Below are 25,239 nucleotides of genomic sequence, written 5' to 3'. Positions count from 1 at the left end.
ATAAACCTTTTAATTTTCTAATTTAAAATTTTACTTGATTTAGGCACGGTCTGTAAAGCCTGTTACTCGAGGCACACTGTGAGACCGATAGGAGGTAAATCTCTGCAAGCATATCAATTTTGTCAACTAAGAGGTTCTCTTGGGAGGATTATGTCAGCTGGACAATAGGGGCAGGATGGACAGTGCTAGAAGCAGTGAGGAGTTGGGAATGTTGAGTGTGGGGTTTTGTAAAGCCTTAAAAATAAAGGCTTTTTGGGGTTATAGTGCTGTTAAATGCTTCTAAAATGCCTGCCACCCACTCCTCCACATCTATGCCCCAGGTAAAGTGTTAAAAAGCGCTATTATCTCATATTTTGTGGCGTACCCAGGCTTAAATGCTCTGCAGACAAGCTGTCCCTGTGGAAATAGACGCTATCCTGCCTTTTAATTGCCCCCTAAATGCTTGTCCAGAGTCTCATACTACCCATAACATCTCTGATTTGAAGCTTCTGATTAATCCCCCCGTAGCTTTGATTTCATGCTTATATTAGTGTTTAGATGGTTGCCATGGGAAACCCAGTGGGGCCGTGTGCCTCTAATGAAAGAAATCACTTGGCTGGGCATGCACTTCACAGCACTGCTGCACTGGCTGGCTCCCTGCATGCTTTTAACTCTTTCAGCTTGGCTGGTCCCTCATGGAAATTTATCAAACCTGACTGAAACGCGATCATTTTCTGCATCTCTCATCTTTCTTTCTTTCATTTTCTCCTGCTCCGTTTCCTTTTACAGAAGTGCTTCAGATATTGCCACTGTGAATGTAAATGGTGAATTATATTAAGCATGGAAAGAGTAAGAGCAAGGCTCATGAATCTGTGGAACACAATCAGTGTCAATGTCGTTCCCACTTCTGTCACAGTCTGCATGCATATTGTCAGGATGATGAAGGATATATCTGCCATAGGTGGTTACTCAGGGCTCTGTTGCAGTGTGTGCTATAGTCTTTGAGTGGAGTAGGCTCTCATACAGATGAGCCTCACAGTTGCAGCCCATTAAGGGATCATCAGTCTGGAAAGCCACCACTGTTCAGACTCGCTGGGAGCGAATTGAACAAAGTCATCTGACCAGACTCTCTGTTCCAAGCCTGATGCTCATCACAAAAACAGCAATAAAACTGTGAGCACCCAGCAACGATGACTGCTATTTTTCGCTCACAGAATGTGCAGCACTGTACTGAGGTTACAGCTCTATGGCACTACAGCCAGAGAGCTCACACTTAATTAAAGAGATGATAACTAAAGTGTGTAATTAGCTATTTTCGCACAGTGGGTTCTGAGATCATAAGTAATGTTTGGAGCCGCAATACTGTCATGGCTAAATCCTTTGTAGAGCTATGTCATGTTTATAGCTGAAGATAAACAAATCCTGAGCTCATTGTCATTCTGCAGTGAACAGTCTATGGAGTTTATGAGTTGTTCAATTGTAACATATAATATGATCGCTTCTATTCCTGCCACTCCATTCCTGCCATGCCATTAAAACCACTGAGAGGTTAAGTGAACCTAATTGATTATTGCGTTGCAATGTAATGTTCTGAAACCTTGGTGCCTTGCATGCTTGTGGATATTATTTACCATTGCTGTCAGCACCTTCTAATGGTGGCTGCATCCCCTATCAGGACAACATGGCACATCATACCACAAAACCACACCGGAAGAACAAGAGGAACACAAAAAATAAAGAAAAAATAAAATAAAACCAGGTAGTAACTTTGACTCACTAACTACAGGGATCACAATGGAGTCATGCACAAATGGCATGCTTAAACTTGGTCTATGCACACACAACCCCCAGTACTATTGGTGCACCTAGAAATGGTATTTGGAGTGTATTTTTTAAAAAATTATAGTGATATTATACAAAACAATTTTTGAAGATTTACCAAAACATAATGTGAAGATGTGTCTGTAGATGGCCTGGTCAATCTATGTTCCAGTCCTCTCCTTTATATGTATATATCTGAATTACCCCTAAAAGAATAACACTGTATAAAAGCAGCAGAAATTAGCTTCTTCTGAAGGGCTTAGCCTTCTAGGTAGCATGCAAGTTATTCTGAAGGGGCTAGAGCTGCTACTCTATATTGAATGAAGCCAGCTGAGGTGGTTTTATGTCTAGGATCCCTCCTGTGACAAAGGCAACCGAGGAGGTTGCTTTTGGCTCCCATGTGGTTATCTCTGCTTAGACTGCCGCCGCTGTGATCTGGACCACAATGAAAAGTAGAGGATGGATGGATGGATGGAACCATGGCTACTATGTTTTTTGTGTGTTTCCAGATTCTTGTTGGAGAGCTGTGCGCCTTCTTCACCAAGGCAGAGGGAACCCAGGAGAAGACCATTGTGACTGCAGACTGCTGCTACTTCAACCCCTTACTGAGACGCATAATACGCTTCTTGGGTGAGCATGCTGTAGTGTCTTCCACAGTCCCTTTTTCAGGCTTTTGAAGTGACACATCTAAATCTTTCTAACCATTTTCATATATAAACTGTGGACAGTGTCAGGTCACGATTCCTCCAAAAGGATGGAAGCTCGGTGCAGTGTGCAGGTAGCTGGAGTTGTAACAAACACTTGTAATGAATTCTCTTTACCTGTTGTATTCTGACACTGACTTGTTTAAACATCACATAGACTTTGAGGTACTGGGCAATGCTTAGTCATTTTCAACAAAGTAATGTATTACTTTTCTTAAAAGTGCAAAATATTCACAGCACTTCACTTGGTCCACATTTTGCGGCGTGTGACCATTAGTAACAAAGGCACCAAGCACTGGGCATGGTGGTGGCAGGATCATGCTGTGGGGATGTTTTTAAGCAGCAGGAACTGAGAACTAGTCAGGGTTGAGGGAAAGATGAACATGGAGTGCAGCAATGTTCAGAGACGTCCATGATGATATACAGCTCCAGAGCACTCTTGGCTTCAGGACTGGGGTGAAGGTTCATTTTCCAACAGGACAACTACCCTAAGCACACAGCCACTGGGTGTATTTTTTCTATTTTTTTCGGTAGTTCTGCAAAGAAGAAACTGCCCTAAAAACAGGTATGCCATGCTTGTAGCATCACATTCCAAAAGACTTGAGACTGTAATTGCTGTATAATATAATGGAACAAGGCTTTACATGACACAATGTGGAACAAGTGAAGCACTGTGAGAACATTCTGGATGAACTTTAATCTACTTTGTTACTTAATTACTCAGCATTGAAAAACAACCTAAAGAGAGTTTAAAGTGATTTCCACAGTTCTACTTGTTCATGTTCTACTATAGAAACATGAACAGGTAGAAATTAATTCTACAATGCTGCAAGACTGACTGCTCATCACTGCTTTCGTTACCTGGGCAAGACTAAACTCTGGCTGCTGGGCTGGGGTCAGCATGCAGTAAGATTTAACGTCACTTTGGGTTCTTGGCTAGCTATTTGTTTGATGGTAAATGGTAATGGGCTCGTTCATATATAGGGTATCCACTCAGCGTGCAGATAACTTGTAACACAAGTAATGACTTTAATGTAACCGTAATATAATTACTGAATTTAGTGCAGTAACACATTACTTTGGGATGTGTTGGACCCAGCACTGCTCGATGGCAGGCTTTAATCTGTTTATTTGTTTTTTTTAACATTGGGGCTCTCACTTACAGGCATCCTCAGTCTATAAATAAGTGCTTCATAAGTGTGTAATTGAATGATGAAAAATAAAAGAGAATAAAAAGTACCATTTAACATTATGAAAGAAATTGCTGAACTGGAAAAACCTGACCTGCTGTTTGTCAGCCACAGCTGGCACATGAAGCTGTTAATTGGATGATCAAATGTGGCATAATGTTTGAGGTAGATTGCTCAGGATCCTGGCAGTAAGGCTCCCATGAATATTAAGAAGCCTACCAATCTGCATCTTGAGCTGAATCAGCTGAGGAGGAGGATTCTGTTGCAATTTCACACATAATAATGTGTTGGGGCTCTTTGAAGTAGAAGCATTTACTACTTTTATCACCTGGTGACGTGTGTCTCTTTCAAAATCTATATTTTCTTTTAATAAAAATAAAATATATGCTTGCTTATTAACTTTTCCACAATTCCCCCTTCTCTACACTCTTGTCCTGTCCAGGTGTTTATGCCTTTGGTCTATTCACCACGACCATTTTCGCCAATGCCGGCCAGGTAGTGACAGGAAACCAGACGCCTCACTTCCTGTCTGCCTGCCGACCAAACTACACAGCATTAGGCTGCCAGTCCACGATGCAGTACATCACAGAGCGACGGGCCTGCACAGGCAACCCACTGATTGTTATGTCTGCACGTAAATCCTTCCCATCTAAGGATGCAGCACTCAGCGTCTACTCAGCAGTGTACACAGTGGTAGGTTGGACAAAACTGGAGGTGATATTGCTACTGTAAAGATTTAAGACTTAACGGGAGTTTCAGATGTGTTCTAGCAATTGAAGCCCACCTGCTGTCTTTACTGTGTTATTTCAGGCCCATGCCAAACTTTCTGTTTTTAGTGAACACCATTGCCACTAGATCTCAGATTAGGATGAAATCAAAGAAGACCATCACATATTAAAGAATGCAGTCATTTGAAAAGGAAAGTTACATAGGGTCCTGTGGAAAACGGCAATAAAATGGCTTGTTGAATTGCTTTTAGCATCCATAACTTAAAATTAGAGATGGACCGATCCGATATTACGTATCGGTATCGGTCCGATACTGACCTAAATTACTGGATCGGATATCGGAGAAAAATAAAAAATGTAATCCGATCCATTAAATATCATGAAAGCACCTCACAAAACTTGCAACACGCCGTAACTCACCTCAGAACGTTAGCACGTCGGAGCAGTATGCATCATGTGATAGAGCGGCTGTGGCATGCGGGACCTGTCGGTGGTCTGGATAGCATTTGGAGCTTCGCTAGCAACCCGGCATGTCATCTCCGACAAAGTTATCCCCGAGAGAAGTAAAGCAAGTGTGTAAGTCCATCTCTGAATGTATGTAAAGCATTCCTGCGTTAAGCTTAACAAGCGACTGCCTCTTCTTGCTGCTACTTCAATCATGAAACTGCTTAATGATCAGCTGATCTGCTTTTCTGTCGCGAGTGAGTCCGTCTCTCTGGTTTGTTTTTGGCCCACTTTGCACCAGAAAGAGGAAACCAGTGGCTGAACAACAGCAGCACGTTTAAGCTTGATAAGCTGTCGTTAGAATTTATTTAATATTACTTTCTACTCGAGGATCTTTTTCTACATAGCTGACGGCTGGTAACTGTGCAGGGGCGGATCTAGCAAAGTTTAGCCAGGGGGGCCGATAGGGCATTAACAGGGAAAAGGGGGCACAAAGACATACTTTTCTTTCTTATTCTCATTTAAAATGTCTAGCTTTTAATAAATAATTATCTGACACCCAAAGTTTTAATTTGATGTAAAATGAATAGAAGTCAATTACTGTATATAGTATATAGTGACTATTAAGTCTAATATATATACCCTAGTAAGCTATAGTACTTTTTCCTTTGGAAAGGTACCATCTGTGCAGTCTGCACTTTTGTTGAAGAAAGATGTTGAATCTATTTAATATTTCTTGAAAAAAATTGATTTCTGTGCATTTTTTTTCACACTGCATCAAATTAAAGTTGATTACGTCGATTAAGCATCATGAGGTGGAGCGTGAGGGGTGGTTCCCTATTTTTTATTTATTTATTTTTGTTGTTGCTGGGAGTTGGAACCCTATTAGTTAGGTTGCTTAATATTTACGCTAAGTACTCTTTAAAATACCAGAATAGGGAGGATGGTGTAGGTTTAAGTTTATTAGATTGATCAGTATTGCTGAACTATGAAATATTTTTTTTTTGCATACAGGTATAACAGAATAGCTTTAGTGTAGTTGTTGTTTTAAACTTGAGTATGAACTTATACAAAATGCAGCAAGATATTAAAAAAAACAGTTTTGTTGATTAAAAAACACTATATCGGATTCATATCGGTATCGGCAGATATCCAAATTTATGATATCGGTATCGGTATCGGACATAAAAAAGTGGTATCGTGCCATCTCTACTTGAAATAAGTGTTTTCTTTTCTTCTTTAGGACTTTGCTTAAGTTCTTTGAGGTTTGTGGGCACTCATTTATGCACCACTCTGTTATAGTCCTGCTACAAGTTTTCACTTGGGTTGAGGTCTGGACTTTGACTCGGTCAAAGTCGAGTGCTCATCTATCTATCTATCTATCTATCTATCTATCTATCTATCTATCTATCTATCTATCTATCTATCTATCTATCTATTAGGGGTGCAACGATACACAAAATTCACGGTTCGGTTCGGTTCGATACTTTGGTGTCACGGTTCGATATTTTTTCGATACAAAAAAAATGTTCATGCCTTTTTAATTTGTCATTTATTAAAATTATAAATATATATTTTAACTCAAAAGTACAGTTTTTAAATTTAACCCTAACCCTTGTGCGTGTTTTTTATTTTGACAGCGAATGCGCACCTGCGGACCACTTATGTGCAGCCCTGGTTATTTAGCTCGTCATATTGCAGCCACAGAAATTATTTTGTCCATGAAACCATAAAGCTGCACTTTCTTTTTGCCTTATAGTCTGATTTGTCATAACTTCTCCGTTTTGTGGTAAGCTTTTCTTTGGCTGTCACTTCTTCACCCTGACCTGTCTTATTTGGCTCAGCAGAACTAAAATATATATCCTGCTGCTTTTACACACGAACTCACATAAGCTCAGCGATTCTCTGCGCGATCAACCTCTCACATGTTTAAGCTTGCTGCGGGAGATTTCACTTGTCATGTTTGCATAGTAAGCTAACGATTAATAAGACGATGCCAGAGGAATTGGTGCACAAATTATCATCACTCACAGATCAGTGCTGTCGCTCTCTATACACAGTTCGCGCGATTGCAAAGTGAAAGCAAAAAACAAGCGCAAATTCAAACACGATTTCAATATGTCACATATTGACAGTGGCTCACCGATGCCAATGATATAATTACCCAGCTAAATTTCTGAAAGAATGCAAAAGCATTGACATATATTTTTCCTTCCTACAATAGCCCGACGGGCAGGGCAGAGATAGATTTTGGTAGCCCGACTGGAAAAATCGCTAGCCCCAGGACGTCGGGCTAGCGATATTGCGAGCCCTGTATCTGATTGAGGAATCACTCATCTTTGGAAAAGAGAGTTTATTACAGAGAAATGTCTCTTTCCAAAATAAAAGCTATACTATCCGCTTCTTCTGGGCTATATTCTCAGCAGCATAAGGAGAATCACGTGCTAACAGCTGTCTAAATGACTCGGCTAAAGTTAGTAGCATGCTTGTTGTTTTTGTCTTTGCACTAGGATGATGTCGGCGTAAATGTGCAGTCATATTCGTTGTGTTCTCACTAGTGCTTTCAGGTTAATCTCGTTGAAATGACCTTAACGCCACAACACGGCAAATCTCCGTTAACGAGCTACCGCCGATCGCCCCGTGCATGGGGCTAGACGGCCAACATGTTAACGAGCTTACTGCACTAACACACTAGTTCCCACTAGGGTTGCCAACCGTCCCTTAAAAAACGGAATCGTCCCGTATTTAGAAACAAAAGTACACGTCCCGTATTGAGCTAATAAGGGACGCACTTTGTCCCGTAATACAGTGAGAATCAAAAGTAGTCTATAACTTTTAATGGAATTAACACTTTGTTTGAAAACATAATTCCCAGCCCCTCTCCTGCTTTGTGACCAATGAGCTGACAGCACACTTATGACAATTCGAGTATGACAAGTCAGATTACCGCTCATCTCATTGGTTGAGGAAAGGTCGCTTACGGAGAAAATACCGGAAGACAACCGATGACCACAACAACAAGCATGGCCAACCGGGAAACAAACGCCGACACTGCGGTGCAAGTCTCGGACGGCACACTGTGCGTCCATAAAATGAAGGTTATAACAGAAAATCTGTCGCTCGCTCTCTCTGTCTTTCACTCACACAGACACACCACCACATCAACTTTGCTAAATTGCTAATGAAAAACATTGATCAGGCAGCTGTGATTGAGCAGCAATGTAAATCCAACTATTTTCACGGTTGTTGTGGTCGTGATAATTTTGTGATGCCACATGGAAAAGGCTCGGATGAGCTTTCCAAAGTTCTACAAGTTGTGCCTCCATCGCTTGTGTCCAGATCACACGCTGCACAGCTGTGCTGCAACGTCTTTTTCACCGACGTTTACGTGTTTGCGCGTGAGCAGCTGCGGTGACACCCTCACGAGCGATTGATGATCGGGAGCTGGTCGTGAGGTGTTAATCGCTTCTCGTTACCCCACGTATACTACACGACGCACGATGAAGGCCAAAATCGGGCTGATCACCAAATTGGTCGCACGACTCAAAAATCGGCTCAAAATGGGCCAAAAATCACACAGTGTGAGCCCAGCATTAGAGCAGCAATGTTTGTTCGCTCAGAGAAAGAAAAAAAAAAGGCTGCAAAAGTACAGGGAGGAATGGGAAAAGGAAAACACCTGGCTGGAAAAGTGCACTATAAAGCGCACTGCACTGTGTGCTGGCGCACTTTTTCCATAGGCATGCTTCTATTGGTGGGCACATGAAGAACATGAGGGGCATGAAAGCTCGGGGAACCCTTTACCAATTTTTTGTCCGCCAGGCCACGGCAGAAGCAGATATGGTATGTAAACACTGGTTTGTTTTTTTTAAACCCTCTGGTTAAGGTTAATATGGGCATGTGCAGTGAATATCAGGGCTATGTGGCCAGAAGTGTAATAATATAATTTATTTTGTGTAATAAACAACTGCAAGGATAGATGATTACAACAAATAGATCACTAATACATAAAAGTAATACATAGATGAATAATGATGATGAGTTAAGATGCGTAATCATGGGAACAAGTGGGTTTACAAACAGGAGCAGCTGATTAGCTTTAGAAAAGCTGAAATAATACCTCAACTGAAGCCAACTGTACTAAATGCACTAAATGTGCACTGTTACAAGAATATTTTTCGTTCTATTGCTTTCTATTAATTTATATAATTTTAAGTTAAGCAGGACAGAGTTCTTTTAAAGAAAGATTTACTTATATTCTCAAAAGTTAAGCATGACAGGCTTCTGTTTAAGAAAGAGACCTGTTTTACTGTGTTAATGTTGTCATTGTGAGCTAAAAATAAATGGCTAAATGATCATTTGTTTCCCATATGGTCATATCACAAAGAATATGCATCTGCTTAAATCAAGTTCAAGTCAAATGGTTAAAAAATAATTTCACACACAAAAAAAGAGCTACCACACTGGGAAGGGTGAAGACAACTGGGTTGCCCGGCCCTGGCCACGAGGTGTCCCTTATTTATTTTTCAGGGAGTTGGCAACCCTAGTTCCCACCCATGTAATTGAGCATTGCATGGCACATCCAACATACTGTTTTACTTTAGTCCATGACTCGCTTACCTTCAGGGTCATACGTCACATGAAAACCAAAATAATTCCAAACGCCAGATCTGATTGAGGTTGGGGGAGGTCCATGTTGCAAGGAGAGCTTAACTTCTGTCTTGCTAGCTTGCCCTGCGCTCTTCCTTCTGACTATAAATACCTTGGAGTACACATTGACAATAAACTGGACTGGGCTAAAAACACCACAGCACTTTACAGGAAGGGCCAGAGTCGTCTCTATTTTTTGAGGCGACTGAGGTCCTTCAACATCTGCCAGAAAATGCTGAGGATTTTCTATGAGTCTGTGGTGGCCAGTGCGATCCTCTATGCTGTTGCATGCTGGGGGAGCAGGCTGAGGGTCGCAGATGCCAACAGACTTAATAAACTGATCCGTAAGGCCAGCAATGTTGTGGGGATGGAGCTGGACTCCCTCAAGGTGGTGTCGGAGAGGCGGATGCTGTCCAAGATAAAGACAATGTTGGATAACACCTCCCACCCACTCCATGACATGTTGGTCAGTCACAGGAGCTCGTTCAGTGAGAGACTGAGATTACCGAAAAGCACCACTGAACGACACAGGAAATCATTCCTGCCTGTGGCCATCTCCCTGTACAACGCATCCACTTAACACACTGTTTGCTGCTACAGCTACACATGTTTCTTTTCCAACTATTTATTTATAAGTGACTTATGTATGTATGTATGTATATATATGTATATATTGTACTATTCTTAGTTAGTGTATTGTCTGTCTTGTCTTAATGTTGGTTTAAAATGGAGCACTGTAACAAAAAATAATTTCCCCCAGGGATCAATAAAGTATTCTGATTCTGATTCTGATTATGCTGTCTGTGTTGAGCGCTCAGTGGATCTGCGCTCGACAGTGCAGCCTAGGCGGAGTAGTCGAACGCAGATTCACTGAGCGCTCAACACAGACAGCATCGTCAGAAGGAAAATTGATAAAATAAATTACAAATGTTGTATTGTTCGATACATATGCGTACCGAACCGAAAGCACTGTATCGAACGGTTCAATATCGATACGAATATCGTTGCACCCCTACTATCTATCTATCTATCTATCTATCTATCTATCTATCTATCTATCTATCTATCTATCTATCTATCTATCTATCTATCTATCTATCTATCTCACTCACACGTGGCTGCACGGCACTAACGCGTTAAAGAGCTAACCACGGCCTTGCAGCCCCACGCACCAGGCTATCCGCGATAACTCGCTAATGGAGATTTGCCACTTTAATGCAGTTATGGAGTTAAGGTCATTTTAACAAGATTAACGCTGACAGCACTAATATAAATTTAACCTTTTTACCTTTTACCACTCACATTTAAGCAAAACAAGGATGTATGCAAGTAAACAGACCTTAACAAACACATTTGCAGAAATGCTGCCTTCAGTTAAAAAGGCACCACCTACCAATTATTTCAACACTGATTAGTTTGTTTCTACCAGTTTGTATTTGTCATTTGTAAACAATCATTACCACGCTGAACAAGAAATAACACTGGCTGTTATTTGATGTAATCAAGTGGATACTTATGCTGATTTCTGCCACCTCAAAAATTTGATTTGTGTTTAGCCTGAACAAAATTTCAGATTATATATTTCCTCCCTTTGTCGAAACAGTTAACAGGTACTTTAACTTTAAAGGTGGCATAATATGCTCACTTTTATCTCAGTATTTTTATTCTTGTAACTTATCCTATGCTATGCCACTTAGTGCAGTTCCTCAGTTCACCTGCTTTATGCTCCATTCCCTTTTAAGCTAACTTTCTTATGATTAGTTCCCCTTATGATTAGGTAAATGCTGTGTTTAATATGACCATCCACTAGTGTAGCTGAATATATAATGAGAGAAAGTAAGGACAAGCTACATAGGTCCACTTTAACCAGCCAATTACAGGAAGAAAATCTCTTGTACGTCTTATTACCTGGTTTAAAATAGTGATGTATCTTATGCACTTGCATGCTCTTTGTGGCTTTCTGTGTTTGTTGCACCCTACTGTGCGCTCCCTCCCTTATGCTTCTTTGCAGATGTACGTGACACTGGTGTTCAAAACCAAAGGCACGCGGCTCACCAAGCCCACTATCAGCCTCACGCTGCTTTGTCTCGCCATGCTAGTCGGTGTGGTCAGAGTGGCTGAGTACCGCAACCACTGGGCTGATGTCCTGGCGGGATTCTTCACTGGGGGAGCCATCGCTGTGTTTTTGGTGAGGAGAGAATAGAAGGAGCAGAGAGACAGGCAGACAAATAGATTAAAAAAGAAAGACATGTTCTCAGTTTTTTAAGCGCTCCATCTTTGCATGTAAAGACGAGCTTACTTGCCCCTGAGAGCACTGTGAAAACAGCTGTGTAATGTCTCATATGGTAATTTATTATCTTTCTTCATAATCTAAAACAATGTGTCTTAGAAAAATGTCCTGTTAGGTGCTTTTAATTATGAAAAAAGACAAAAACGGTCATTAATGGGCTACATATCAATCAGATGATTAAAGACCACATTAATATCTCAACAGATTAAATGACATTCGGAAATAGGTTTACATGCAATTTTAATATGCTGCACCACAGTAGCAGAAGTCAAGCAACCATTTTTTTAAACCACACCCCTTTTTGTTACTGTTACTATACCTGGCGAGCTTTACATTTTCATGGCATGAGTCATGCTTTGGTTGGTTCTAACTTTCCCGCTATAGTATCTGGTTTTGTTTTGACCAATTGCTTTGGTCCACTATAACAGTTTCCCAATGCAAGTACCACAATAATAAATTACTCAAGACATTTTCTTTGCCTAACTGATAAAGAAATACTGAAAAATAACCTTAATCTGACTATAAAATTGTTTTAAGTGAATTTCTAGGTTACTCCTTAAAATAACTGTAACATTTAAACAGGTAACAAAATGTTTTGTATAATTCATTGAATCAAAGTTGAGAGTCTCAATTTCAATTGTACACAGAGTGTTTCATTTCAAACCTATTATAGTGGCATAGAGACCCCAAATTATGAAAAATCATGTAACTGAAAGTTGCAGACCTAACAGTAGTTAGCGGTGCCTGATAATGTTTTGCAGTTTACACCCACTCATCATGAGCATGAATGCCATGGTAACTTTGGACTCCTAATTATTTCTTTGATATATTCTTTTTCTAGGATACTCTTTAATGACTTTAAAAAGCAAGAATTGGGTGCAAATGTTTGACTTTATTTTGGATTTTTTCTAATCTAATGTAATGCAATACAACCAGCAGCAAAACAACCCCAGATTATGATGCTACCTCAACCATGCCTGAGGCTTGGTGGAGTGTTCTTAGTAGGGGTGGACGATATAAACGATATACGATAGAAACGATATAAATTTGGCCAACAATAGAGATTTTAACTATATAGCTCTATCACGATAGCGCATGTTGATGATGTCATCAAGCTGCGCCTGTTTTGGTCGAAAGCATCCTGCTATGCGATTGCATTTGTCCCTAATCACCAGAATCCCTCACATTAACTTTTATCGAGTGGAAAGAAAGTTGGCGTTCATCCTCCAGCTTCACTGTGCTAATGTTATGCTAACATAGCTGTGTCGCTAGCAATCAGGTAACACAACATTATATACCAGGTAGTCCAACTTAAGTAACCCTGCAAACGCCACTGCTGTTTACTTTAGCTGAACATAAAACCTTTCTTCAGGAGTGTTAGGTTTTGCCATGTGGGCAGCAGCATGTCTCAGTTGAGCTTGACAGTGCCACCTTTGGAGCAGGGCCTTCTTTCTTGGTTAGCACTGTCTTAGTCCATGGCTGTGAAAAAACCCACATCACTTTGGACAGTGACACTGGTGTTCCAGCAGTTTCCAGGTCATGCCTTGGAACCTTGGTGGTTCCTTGGTTGTTCCTGAATATCCTAACATATTTCTTCTCAGCTGAGGGTGACAGTTGGGTTTTCTGGTGGGGAAAAATCCAAATAACTTGCATTTACATAGAAATGTTTGAACTGATGGTGCAGTTGTTGAGACCTTCCCAACTTGTGTAAATCTGTAATTCTCATTCTTAGATTTTCACGTGGACTTTCCCATTCTGAGTATCGAGTAATCCAGAGAGTACTGTCAAATTCTTTTTATGTTGAGTTGAAAAGTTGTAGAACCAGTTGTAGTCAATCATGATCACTAATGAGAGGTTAATATGCCGTGACCATGTCAAATTAAAAGACAAGAACCTTTCGTACCACATATTAGAAGATTTAAGTGAATGTATGTCGATATCTGAGTATGTTTGAGTACTTTTGACCCCGTGTGGATTGGAGAACAATATTTAAACTTGTCCATTAAAGATGTACACTGGAAAAAGAACAGTTCAAAGTTTTTATCCAAAGCCCAAAATAACTTTAACATTCATGCTCTTTGATAATTCGGTCCTTTTTTCCCCCAAAGCCCTTGTAAACCATTTTGCCACACAGGAAAATCCACTAAGCTGTTACTGAACAATCTGATTAGGTGTTGAATTTGACAAATGGTCAATTTCTCTCATGTCTCTCATTCTGGTCCCAGTTAACTCTTTATGTTGGTTTCTATCATCAGGTGACTTGTGTGATTAACAACTTCCAACAGCTGCAGCCCGGTCTTCCTCCACCGCGACCCCAACGTCCCGAGTCAATGCTGGGCATGCCGATGGTGACACTGCCCTCCGTGGAGAGTCCACTCGAAAAGTTAAGTGGCCCTCAGGTAAGGGGCGGGGGTGGGTGTGAGGCACAACTGTGCTCACAGAAGGGCTGAGATACACACCCCTTGTCTCTTAACTGAATCCGTGACCTTCCTTTTGTTCCTCAAAAAAGAACAAATTCAAACATGCATGCTCCAAGCCCACCCGCACGCCCAGTCCTAGCAAAACACCCAAGTGAATCCTTTAAATCTCTGCGCACGCGAGGCTTGTTGTACCCTGATAAGAACGCATGTGAGATTTGTTCTAGTGGTGTGAAATGAGCCACGGTTATGTTTCAGTCAGAGGATGGAACAAATTCTAGTGTGAATGTTTGCTTTGGAAAGAGGTGCTGCTTACTCCTAAAAATCCCACAGTGTTACAAATTTTCACGTTATCTGGTTTATAGAGAGAGCCACTTGTGTCTTTAAGGTGAATCAGCAGTTTGGCTGACACACTCCAAGTGTTATTTACCATTTGGATATAATGCAGAGCACTTGGCTGAAGGGAAACTGTGAAGTCAGCAGAGGCTAAAAGAAAATAGTCTTAGCTGTGGAAGCGATCCCCTCAAGTTATATCTGCTCTCCGAAAGCGCTGCATTTTCTAAAGCGATTCTCTCAGGGGTGAAGCATTTAGAAAAATATCGTGCGTCCTCTGTGGTCTCTCACTGTCTCTAACCCTCACCTGACTGCCTTGTTTTCCTCTGTCTCCCACCTTGCCTCTCTCCTTTCAATCTGCTCCCTTGTCCCTCACTCTCCTTCAGCATCTTGCACTCTCCTCCTCCTCCCCACCTTACAACACCTACGTCCAACCATTCTAACCAGCTTTGAATATTTTTTACCCAACGTTGTCACTCCCCCCCCCCCCCAACACTATCTCCACCATCTGTTGCCTTATTTCTGTTTTTTGCTCTGTCGAACATCTGTTCTGTCCTCCACTCATCCCTGTACATTGCTCTTGATTATTCTTTTCTTCACTTTTCTCTCTCTTCCTCCGCCTCCTCTCTGCCCCGTCCTCCTCTCTCTTTCTCACTCCTCTCTTTCCCCTGCAGACTCCGCGGGGATCTCCGTTCACAGAGATCACATGACCATCAGCCCTATCGGTTCCCCGCCACCCCCGATGTCCTCATACCGTCTCGCTCCATTTCCAGCGAAGTCTAGACCAGTCGGAGCAGCACTCACCACAATGCGCCGCCCATCCGGCTGGGCGGTACACAACATTGCACCGCTCCTATTCCACGCAGGTCTAGACCCCCCACCCCTCCTAATACATGATACACAGCACACACATCCCCCGTTGCCCTCTCAACCCCCGGGGAACCGATAGGCAAACTCTTCAAAGACTTTCTCTTTGTTGGAATACCAGTAAAGTAAAGCTCTGATCAATAAGTACAGAGTCAGGTACATCTTTTTTTTCTTTCCTTTTTTTTTCATGTTGAAAAATGTAACTAATTTTTTTATATGTATATAAACTCAATCACATGAAGCTCACTTTCATCAGCAGTGGTTTGCTCTGTTACAAAAACGAAATCAAACGGTGACCACTGAGAATGTCCGCTGCTTCTTTTTCTCCAACCGTACAAGCGCACGCCTGTTTGAGGAAAGAACCCGAAAGGTGATGGTGAGCTCTCAGGACGCGGCTTTGACGTGCGCCGTGTTGGACCAAAGAAACCCACCTGAGGAAATGTGTGCTGCTGAGATTTACCCGTACAAAACATCCTTTTAGCAAGCCATATGAACACACAAACAAACACACTTGCTCTCCTTATTTCATCCCATGCACGTGCACACAGACACACGCATAAGCACCCACCAGGGTTGAGTAGCAGTGCCCTAGTCAGCTTCGCATGAGGTTTCCCAGGATCAAAGGATCCGTTTCTTATCCTTCAGCAGAAGCACCAGACAAAAGCAAACAGGATGAAGGTACAGACATCTTCACTTGGCTATCAACTTTGTGTTTTCCGTCGCTCTCAGATGGTTGCAATTTTGCCAAAACCTAATGTGAAACAGAAACACACATTGGATGAGACAAACCCAAGCTCCCGAATGCAGGTGGCACAACAGTGAGCCAAATTAAGTGCATCACATTCAGGAGCAAATATTTGTTTTTTGCTTGTTTTTTTTTTTTGTATTCTTTTGCGAAGAGGAGCCTTCATACAGGACACTTCTCTGTGATGCCAACTGACTTTTAAAAAAAATGTCTCTTTCATTTAACTGTGGAACAGCATCGCTCATCCCGAAGTGGCGTCTCCTTTGGCTGCGTCGTGTAATTACTGTGATTTATTTCTGAGATTTTATTGATATATTGATTTACTGACGTTTGTGTATATACGGCGTGGTTGCCATAAGCGCTCCGTGTGGCGTGACAGTTTTGCTGATTTTGATTTGCACACTCCCTCACGATCCACTTTTGTCTTTTGTTCTCTTCATTTGCCTTTGTTTGCTTTTCCTTTCTTTACAAATACATTTTGTTTTTTACATTCTCCATTTATCTCTCTTCTCTGTGGTGTCTGTATCTAGGCTAATATGCCATCACTGTGCTGTGAAATGTTTCCCTCTGCTGGACAAACAAACACACACACACACACACACAAACACACACACACAAGCACAGACACACAAAGCACAGAAGACCTCGTTTTACAGACGTAAACTCTAACATATTTGAAAGCACGCACATGCACAAGCACACTTATACCCCCTACTTGTTACTGTACTTTCCTTCTCCTCTTCCCCACTTTCTAACACCGAACCTGTAAGATATTGTACATAGCTCTTTTTTCTATTGAGAGTGTGATTTTTACACAAGCATCACCAAGACTCTGTGTGGCGATTGAAGGAAAATCTTGTTTTTGTTACAATGATGGAGAATTCGAGCAGACGTGCTGAACAGCTCTGACCCATCAGTTGGAAAGTACTCAGATGACTCACTTTTTGTTTCAATTTGCTGCGTCTGTCTGTTGGACTGAATAAAGCTGGATTGGAAAAGTCATTTTACTCTGACATCAGACACTATGTGATCCTGACTTTCTGAGTTTTATTAGGCCATTTTCACTTTCCTTTTTTCATGCTTTGATCATCCATCCATCCTCTACTTTTCAGTTGTGATGGGGCAAGAGTGAGGTTACATCCCAGACAGGTCAACAGTTTATAGTGGGGCCATAAATTTAAAGCATAGATATCTAAACACCCTAAGAGATCTATTTTTCCTTTTTCAAGGCAATAGGTCAAGCTGTGAACACACATTTCACAAATTATTGCATTCTAGTTAGCACTAATATTTTATCTAACAGCTTTCACATCCAACTTAACAGATTAAGAGCTTTAATTTGATGAATGGTGTAATATTAATGATGAATGGGCATATTTTCTATTTTGGTTCTACTATGCTCTACTATGATCACCAGCCAGCTGCTAACTTTGTTTGTCTGCTGTCTACTTGGACCAGTTTTACAGTTACCAGAGGTTTCCCCACTGAAGGGAGCTTACTGCTCTTAAGTCTTAATTATCTGGCATAAAGTGAGACTCATTCATGATACCAGCAGATCAGCTGATCCTCATGCTATTCCACATTAGCTGATCCGACTTATGCTATTTGAGTTGGTGTAGCCTGTCTGCAGTTAATGCACTTCTGCAAGCTGCTTTGCAACCCACCTTGATCACTACCCCTTCTCGAATGCTCTATCTGACTTCATCAATGTCATGTCTATTGTGTAATAAAGCCGCAAGGTCCCAGAAAAGAATAATTGTTGCAGATGGAAAGGCATGTATCGCTTTTGGTTCCCCATTCATGTGGATGTAAGATAAAGATGGCCCAATTTTCTGATGATAGGCCTGTGTTGTAAATATGTGCCTCTCTGGCTAATCATTAGCATTATAACATTAGTGATAATACGCCATCAGACTGCGTGACAACAACTAAATCCTCCATCAGCCTACATATCTTTACGTTTTTTGTTAACCTTCCTTACGAACGCTCCACTCACACTCTATGTGGCTGTCATAGGTATCATTTTGGAAATTAAAACAAAAAGAACATAACTTCTCTTCATTTTATTTTTTTTTAATTGTGCTCAGCTAAATAAAAATGACCATCTTTTGGAGATCCAAATCTAGCACCCAGTAGATTTTATTTTTCATTATAGCTTCTACTTAACCAAAAGCATGTGTTTGACCATTGAGAATATGTGCTAAACTACCCTTATATAGTTCCCTGATGGATGCTAAGCTTCATTATCATCAGCATCTTGTACTTGTGAGAGGTTTGATTTCACTGAAAAAACAAATAAATAAATAATCAAAACTGTGACATTTTGATGGCTCAGAGAGCCAGGGCTACTTATACCACATAGTGTACCTGCAACTTTGTGAAGCTGAGTCAGACATGTGACCTTTGCTGCATGATGGCCCTTTGTTTCATGTGTTTCCTCATTTCTTTCCAGTCTTCAATGTCCCAGTGAAGCAGAAATGCCTTAAGATAATCTTGATGACAAAATGTAACGAAAGTGTTTTCTAAGCAGTGACTGGCTGTAATTTCATTTGCAAGTGCGAATTTGTCATTTGTCCAAATTCTCTGTGAATCCTCTGTGATCCAAAATGCACAAATGAGACACAATCAAACATGAAAGGTAAACACGCCCGCCACGAAGACTCGGATTCTCCACCGGCTCGACTGCCGTCGCCGCAGCTTTACTTTCCTGTAAAGTCTTCGGTAACACATGTTTAAAAATCAAACAACAAACACGCTGCAGTTGACTGACATGTGAATAAAAAGCACCAGTCTCCTTCAGATCTGCTACTCAGAGGCAGGACCGTGTTTCCTTTGATCTTGATGCAGCAAACCCTCTGTTTTTGTAAAGATTTGTGTGATGAGAACAATAAATGGATATTGAAATAAGAAAAGCTGTCTGTGTCAGTCTGCACTTCTTGTTTTGCTGTTGTGTTCTCAGAGTGATTGGCGGTGATTTTGTGTGTCAGAGCTGCTGCATTTGTTTTGCATGTGAACAGGATGCTTTTTTTTGACTTGAGGAAAGGAAGCGGGGAGAAAAGGCTGCCAAGTCACACAAAAACTGGACGAAAAAATCAGCATCAGCAGGTCTTATGGAGTGATAGCTCCAAATTTTACATTTTTGGTTAAAAAGGTTATCAATATATAAAGAGGAGGTCAGGAGAAAGTTAGAACAGTGAACTGCCATGTAAAACACAGTGGAGACTCTGTCATGGTTTGAGACTGCATTTCATTTCGTTTTGTTGGGAAAAAGTGATAACGTCAGGGCTTTTTAGAAAGCCTTCTGTCCCCTTCTTTGTATTTTATAAATGCAGCTCAACTCCTAAAGTATCTTCTGATCTCCTGACATGGAGCCAAAGTATCACTGATTAAAAGAAAAAACTAATAACAAAAGGTACAGATTCATTTAAAATGATTAGTCACGACTTACTACATTATTATTCCCATTCCTTTCCCATATACACATGGTGTATATCTCCAGATGACAAATTCTTTACAAATGTGTCAGTACAGCAATGAAAAAAGTCCCACATCCAACATTCTACTTGACAGAAAGTACTTAGCAGTATTACCAGCAGCATGTCTCTATGTTCATTATCATTAAAAATCATGTTACTGGATCGTTAACTCTACATAACCTAGGCCCTTTGTCTCTTGATAAGTCTCACTGGGTGTCAGAAGTTTAAACATTAGAACAGAAAAAATGTTCTTTTATGCTTTTAAAGTTTTAAAGTGAAGTAGTTGTTTAAATGTAATCAAAATGAGAGAAGTTTTAAGGTAATTTTTCTCGACTTTAATTTTTTTAAATATAAAATCTTACTACCTAAAGTTACTTTTGAATAAATGTATGAAATCAGTTGCAGACAGGGTGCCCTATGTCTCTCTAAAATGTCTAGCTGCTGAGTTGTAAGTTAAAGTAACATTAAAGTGTCACGAAGCAGACCTGCGGTAGTTGGCTAATTTCCACCTCCATCTGTTCCATAGGGAACTCATCCTGCTTTATTCGTGGCCTCTACTAGAGTGGCTTTGCATACTTCACAGCTCAAAATAACCCTTATTTATCTCGAGCTGATGCAGCCACACACCTCATCCACTGTCTGAAACATGCTGTTTTAGCTTCTCTTCCATTAAGACCACCTTTAAGCTAGCATCGGGCACCCCTCCTAACAGGGTTAGGCTATCCACTTTCATTGACATTTATAAAGCCAGGAGTAGAGAAAAAGCCTTAAAGTATGGCTCATAGGGATTACTCGCACATACACTGACCTCATTGAACCCTTGGCCATCTTTCTTATGAACCAGCACCGTAACAGAATATATATGGCACGATCTGATGAGATATCCGCGCGTTGGTGTTGTTCCTACATCATCATTGATCCAGGATCATCAACAATGCAACTGATCAATGCTTTAGGTTAGCAGGAGCCAAGACATTAGATAATGCTGTTAAAACTTTCACAAGCGAACCAACACGAATAATGTAAATCTGACTAACATGACATCATTATGTTGTATAAATGAACAAATAAAACAATTGAAATGCTGATAATTTGTTCCAGAAAGGAGTTTTAGATAAACAAAGCCTTTTTTATCCTTTTGTTTTTTGCTTTCTATCCCCACTTTGCAAGGCTATGACATCACAAAATGTGATTGGCCAATTGCAACATTATTATGATGCAGGAACTCCAACACAAGGATATCAGATATATTGCATTTAAGAAAGATATTAAGAGAATCACTGGCATATATGAGTAATTCAGAGGCTGTGATGTTCAGACTTGTTTTTACGCATCAAGCTCCAGAAACTATTCACAGTCTTCCACTTAATAATGACATCATCAGGGGACATGCTGTTCCAACTGTTCTCACAGGCTGCTCCGCATGACTGCTGAACTGTTAAGTCTGCAAAGTGTTCTTTTAAACCTACAGCACAACTTTTAAAATATTCGAAAAAAAGAAACCGAAAACAAATACATACATAGTCTCATTCGGCATAAATTCCCAGTCTGTTTAAAGCTGTGTGACACGGCAGGCTCAGTACTGCCATCATGTGGGGTAAAGCGTTCCTTTCCAACACACACCTGAGATGGAGCTCAATGATTGTGAAGGGGAATTATAATCTTTTAGCCCAGTTATTTTCAGAGTTTTATTTAAAATATGTTCAAATGAATCAATTAAATATGAATGAAAGGAAGTTAAACTACGGTGTCACGCATGCTGGGAATGACCACATGAAAGAAAACCATATGAAACTTTAAATTCAAAAAAATTTAAAAGTATGCTTTTTCTCATTTTCTTTTTAACAACACTTGACTGGCCACTCTCAAGGGGTGCATGCGTTTGCGGGTTAAATCCACACGATGGCGTTGTACATCACAGACATGTAAATATTAAGGGAGGGAGCACAAAGTCGGCTCCAACAAAGCATTCATCCTCCAGACGTGAAGAGACATCTCAAGCTGTGTCATGAAATAAGATAAGATAAGATAAGATAAGATAAGATAAGATAAGATAGAACTTTATTAATCCCTCGGGTGGGTTCCTCTGGGAAATTCGACTTCCAAAAAAAGCACAGCAACGACCGAAGTTACAGTTACAGAACTGTTATATATATATATATACACACACACACACACACACATATATAAATACAGAGACAAATATAAATAAAATATACAAAGGGGATAAATAGAATAAATAGGAATAAAAAATAAAAATACAAGTGAATTGCACATTTCAAGTATTGAGTCTATTGCACTGTTGACTATTTACAAAAAGTATTGCACAAGGTATTGTACAGTGAGGTGCAGAGGCACTGCAGCTTAGTTGTTCCCCCCTCCTTTGTCCTCCTGTTTCCCCTCCCTCTCCCCTCCAGAGAGGAGTTAAACAGTCTGATGGCGTGTGGGACAAAGGAGTTTTTAAGTCTGTTAGTTCTTGTCTTGGGGAGAAGCAACCTGTCACTGAACAGACTCTTCTGATTGTTTATGGCCGTGTGCAGAGGATGCCCAGCATTGTCCATAATGTCCATCAGTTTCTTTAATGTCCTTTTCTCTGCCACTGTCACCAGAGTGTCCAGCTTCATGCCGACCACAGAGCTAGCCCTCCTGATCAGTTTCTCCAGCCTGGATGAGTCCCTCTTTGCTGTGCTGCTCCCCCAGCACACCACAGCATAGAAAAGTACTCCAGCAACCACTGACTGGTAAAACATCCTCAGGAGCTTCCTGCAGATGTTAAAAGACCTCAGCCTCCTGAGGAAGTACAGTCGGCTTTGGGCTTTTTTATACAGGTGCTCTGTGTTGCATGACCAGTCCAGTTTATTGTCCACCCACAGCCCGAGGTACTTGTACTTGTTGACCACCTCCACCTCCTCCCCCTCTATCTGAACTGGCAGTGGACCTTCTCTGGACCTCCCGAAGTCCACAACCAGTTCCTTAGTCTTTGAGGTGTTGAGTTGCAGGTGGTTTGTGTGACTCCATGCGACAAAGTTCCTCACCAGACTTCTGTACTCCTCTTCCTGATCATCCCAGATACACCCCATGATGGCCGTGTCATCTGCAAACTTCTGAATATGGCATAATTCAGAGTTGTAGCAGAAGTCAGAGGTGTACAGGGTGAAGAGAAGAGGGGACAGCACAGTTCCCTGTGGTGCTCCTGTGCTGCTGACCACTGTGTCAGACGTGATGTCCTTCAGCCTGACGTACTGTGGTCTGTCGGTGAGGTAGTCGAATGAAAGGAACAATCAAAGTTTCTAATGAGAAGATCTGCACCTGTGCACGCTAATGAGTTATAATGGCATCCATTTCCTTAATGTCACAGATAATGGTAAGTACTGCTTATACGTAAGCGTCTGCGCGCTCTGCCACTCTGCACGTGTGATTTGCACAGCGAGTGGCTCTTTTTTGACAGATTTTTTTTCTTTTTCTTTTTCTTTTTTTCTTTTTGGAGGGAAATTCGGGCCCTGAAACATGGAACACTATCCACGGAAAGCTGATCAAAGAAACCTTACAGTACAGCTGACGCTAATTGCAACCAGCTCAATTCTCCAGACTTTTAGAGAGATGCACCTGCAATTCCTAAAAAATAAATAAATATATATATTTTTAACTGCCTGACTGAATGTAAATGACTACCAAACATCCCAGTAAGAGAGGTTCAAAGGATGGTGCCGTTTCCTGGTGAAATCCCACCTGCAGCATCTTTCTGTCTCTTTTTTTTCTTGCCCATACAGGCCTCATTAGTGTGGGCAGCACAACTCCTTCTGTTAGTTTGCTGGGAATTTTAATTCCACTGTCTTCTTCTCTGCATTCCTATCGCAAAGCTTTTCTTGTAATTTTTGGTAATTTTATTTTCAACCAGAAAGCTCTTTTGGGTTTGAAGGTAAACGTGATTGGGGTGACCAAACGCTTTAATACCAATTCGGAGCAGAGAGGGTTTTGCATGCTGGGGATGAGTGCGCAAAAAATATGACTGCAGAATGTGCACTAAGAGATTTCTTAGAGAGAAATCATGTCATTTTTGTCTTCTTCTTCTTTTGCATAAGTGGAAAAGAAATACACTGAAGAAGTGACTGTCCTTGTTATTGTTTCCAGGAGTCTGATGATTTATGCTTATGATCCTGATAGATACAATCAACATCTTTCAATTCAACAGAGAGAAAATATATTAAAAATTCAAGGCTGAAGCCGTCTAACTGATTTATGCTTCGCAAATATGCATGACGTGGAGAGGCAAAGGTGAAAACACAACTGATCCTTTATCTCCTTCCCGAGTCAGTAAAACTGGACAGTCAAGTTGCATATGGGCAAATGTGGACCATTTGCTCAGGAGATGATATCAAGTGAAGGTTAATCAATATTTATTGAGTAATTTAGTGAATTTAGGTGACCCATCACTAAACCTTAAATGATCTCTATTTTTAGCCTGTCAGGCTTCAGATTTATGCACATGTGTGAGCAGTGTGCACAAGGCTGAGAGATCTTCAAGTTTTTCTCTTTCCAAACCAACAAACAGCAAAAAAACACAACCGCACTATGCATCACATCTTCTACATAATGGGAGAAAGTGTAGATCTTTAACCCTATTATGCCCTTTTTATCATATTTGATACATGAGTTTCTGAGACCTCTATCTCATCAACATGATCAGTACTTGCCATAATTTCAAAATGTTATGGACAAAACTTTTTTTTTTGTCTTTTGTTGTTACAAAAAGTTGCACAAAATGCCCAATGTATCGAAATGCGATACAAAAAAATATAATAAATATATAATAATGGGTCTTACAGGGTTAAATATTTGCAAACATAAATATATATTTAAATATTTGCTGCCCATTTAGACACTTATTATCTTGCATTCAATGACAAGAATACAGGCACCAGTCATTTTGAAAGATCAATTGCTTCTTAACACAAAGCAATCACATGGAAGAAGCCCAACACTTCTAGGCATGAAGATATGGTCAACTTGGCCTCCTAAAGTTCAAACTGAGCATCAGAATGGATAAAAAAGGTGATTTAAGTGACTTTGGACTTGGCGTGGCTGTTGGTGCTAGATTTGGTCTGAGTATGTTAGAAACTGCAGATCTGCTTCTCAACACAACCATCTCTTGGGTTTACAGACAATAGTCTGTAAAGAAAATATCCAGTGAGCAACAGTTCTCCGATGCCAGAGGAGAATGGCCTCAACTCAATAACCACTCATTACCACCTAAGTATGCAGAAGATGATCTCACAATGCACTGAAGTCAAAGTAGATGGGCTACAACAGCAGAAGACCACAGCAGGTACTTCTCCTGCCACCTAAGAAGAGAAAACTGAGGCTACAACAACTATCACCAAAAACTGGTTCAGGCTGCTTCTACTGAGCATTGTTTAGAGACCACAGGCACATGTATACAACCGCTGTGAGTCAGAAGACTCACAAATTCCATCTGCTTTTATATTTTCTTAAATATTTAAATGAAAAAAGTGCACAAACCTCAGAGTATCGGACAACATGTTACTGTTGAGAGGTTGTTCTCCAATACTGTGCTGGACCTTACACAGCCATTCATAT

General features: G+C 40.7%; 1 protein-coding gene across 5 annotated transcripts in view; it reads left to right on the top strand.

The window, feature by feature from the left end:
• The window catches only part of plppr2a (phospholipid phosphatase related 2a), an 82,395-nt gene extending 63,333 nt beyond the window's left edge, over positions 1-19,062 (top strand). For 3 of the 5 annotated variants that reach the window (XM_086288344.1, XM_086288340.1, XM_086288343.1), the window contains 5 exons: positions 2,310-2,430; positions 4,137-4,387; positions 11,525-11,701; positions 14,059-14,186; positions 15,228-19,062. In XM_086288344.1, the coding sequence (XP_086144470.1) occupies positions 2,310-2,430; positions 4,137-4,387; positions 11,525-11,701; positions 14,059-14,186; positions 15,228-15,336 (786 nt within the window). In that variant the 3' untranslated portion in view covers positions 15,337-19,062. Of the gene's footprint in view, positions 1-2,309; positions 2,431-4,136; positions 4,388-11,524; positions 11,702-14,058; positions 14,203-14,939 lie in introns of all 5 variants that reach the window. The other 2 variants (XM_086288342.1, XM_086288341.1) reach the window with 2 other exon arrangements.
• The last annotated feature ends 6,177 nt before the right edge of the window (positions 19,063-25,239 follow it).

The sequence above is a fragment of the Aulonocara sp. 'chitande type north' Nkhata Bay genome, linkage group LG4 (assembly GCF_057382095.1).
Source record: "Aulonocara sp. 'chitande type north' Nkhata Bay isolate Kocher_YH1m ecotype deep benthic linkage group LG4, A_spYH_male_GT1.1, whole genome shotgun sequence".
NCBI lineage: Eukaryota > Metazoa > Chordata > Actinopteri > Cichliformes > Cichlidae > Aulonocara > Aulonocara sp. 'chitande type north' Nkhata Bay.
Note: the sequence above shows the minus strand (reverse complement) of the source record. Positions and strands in the feature narration are given on the sequence as shown.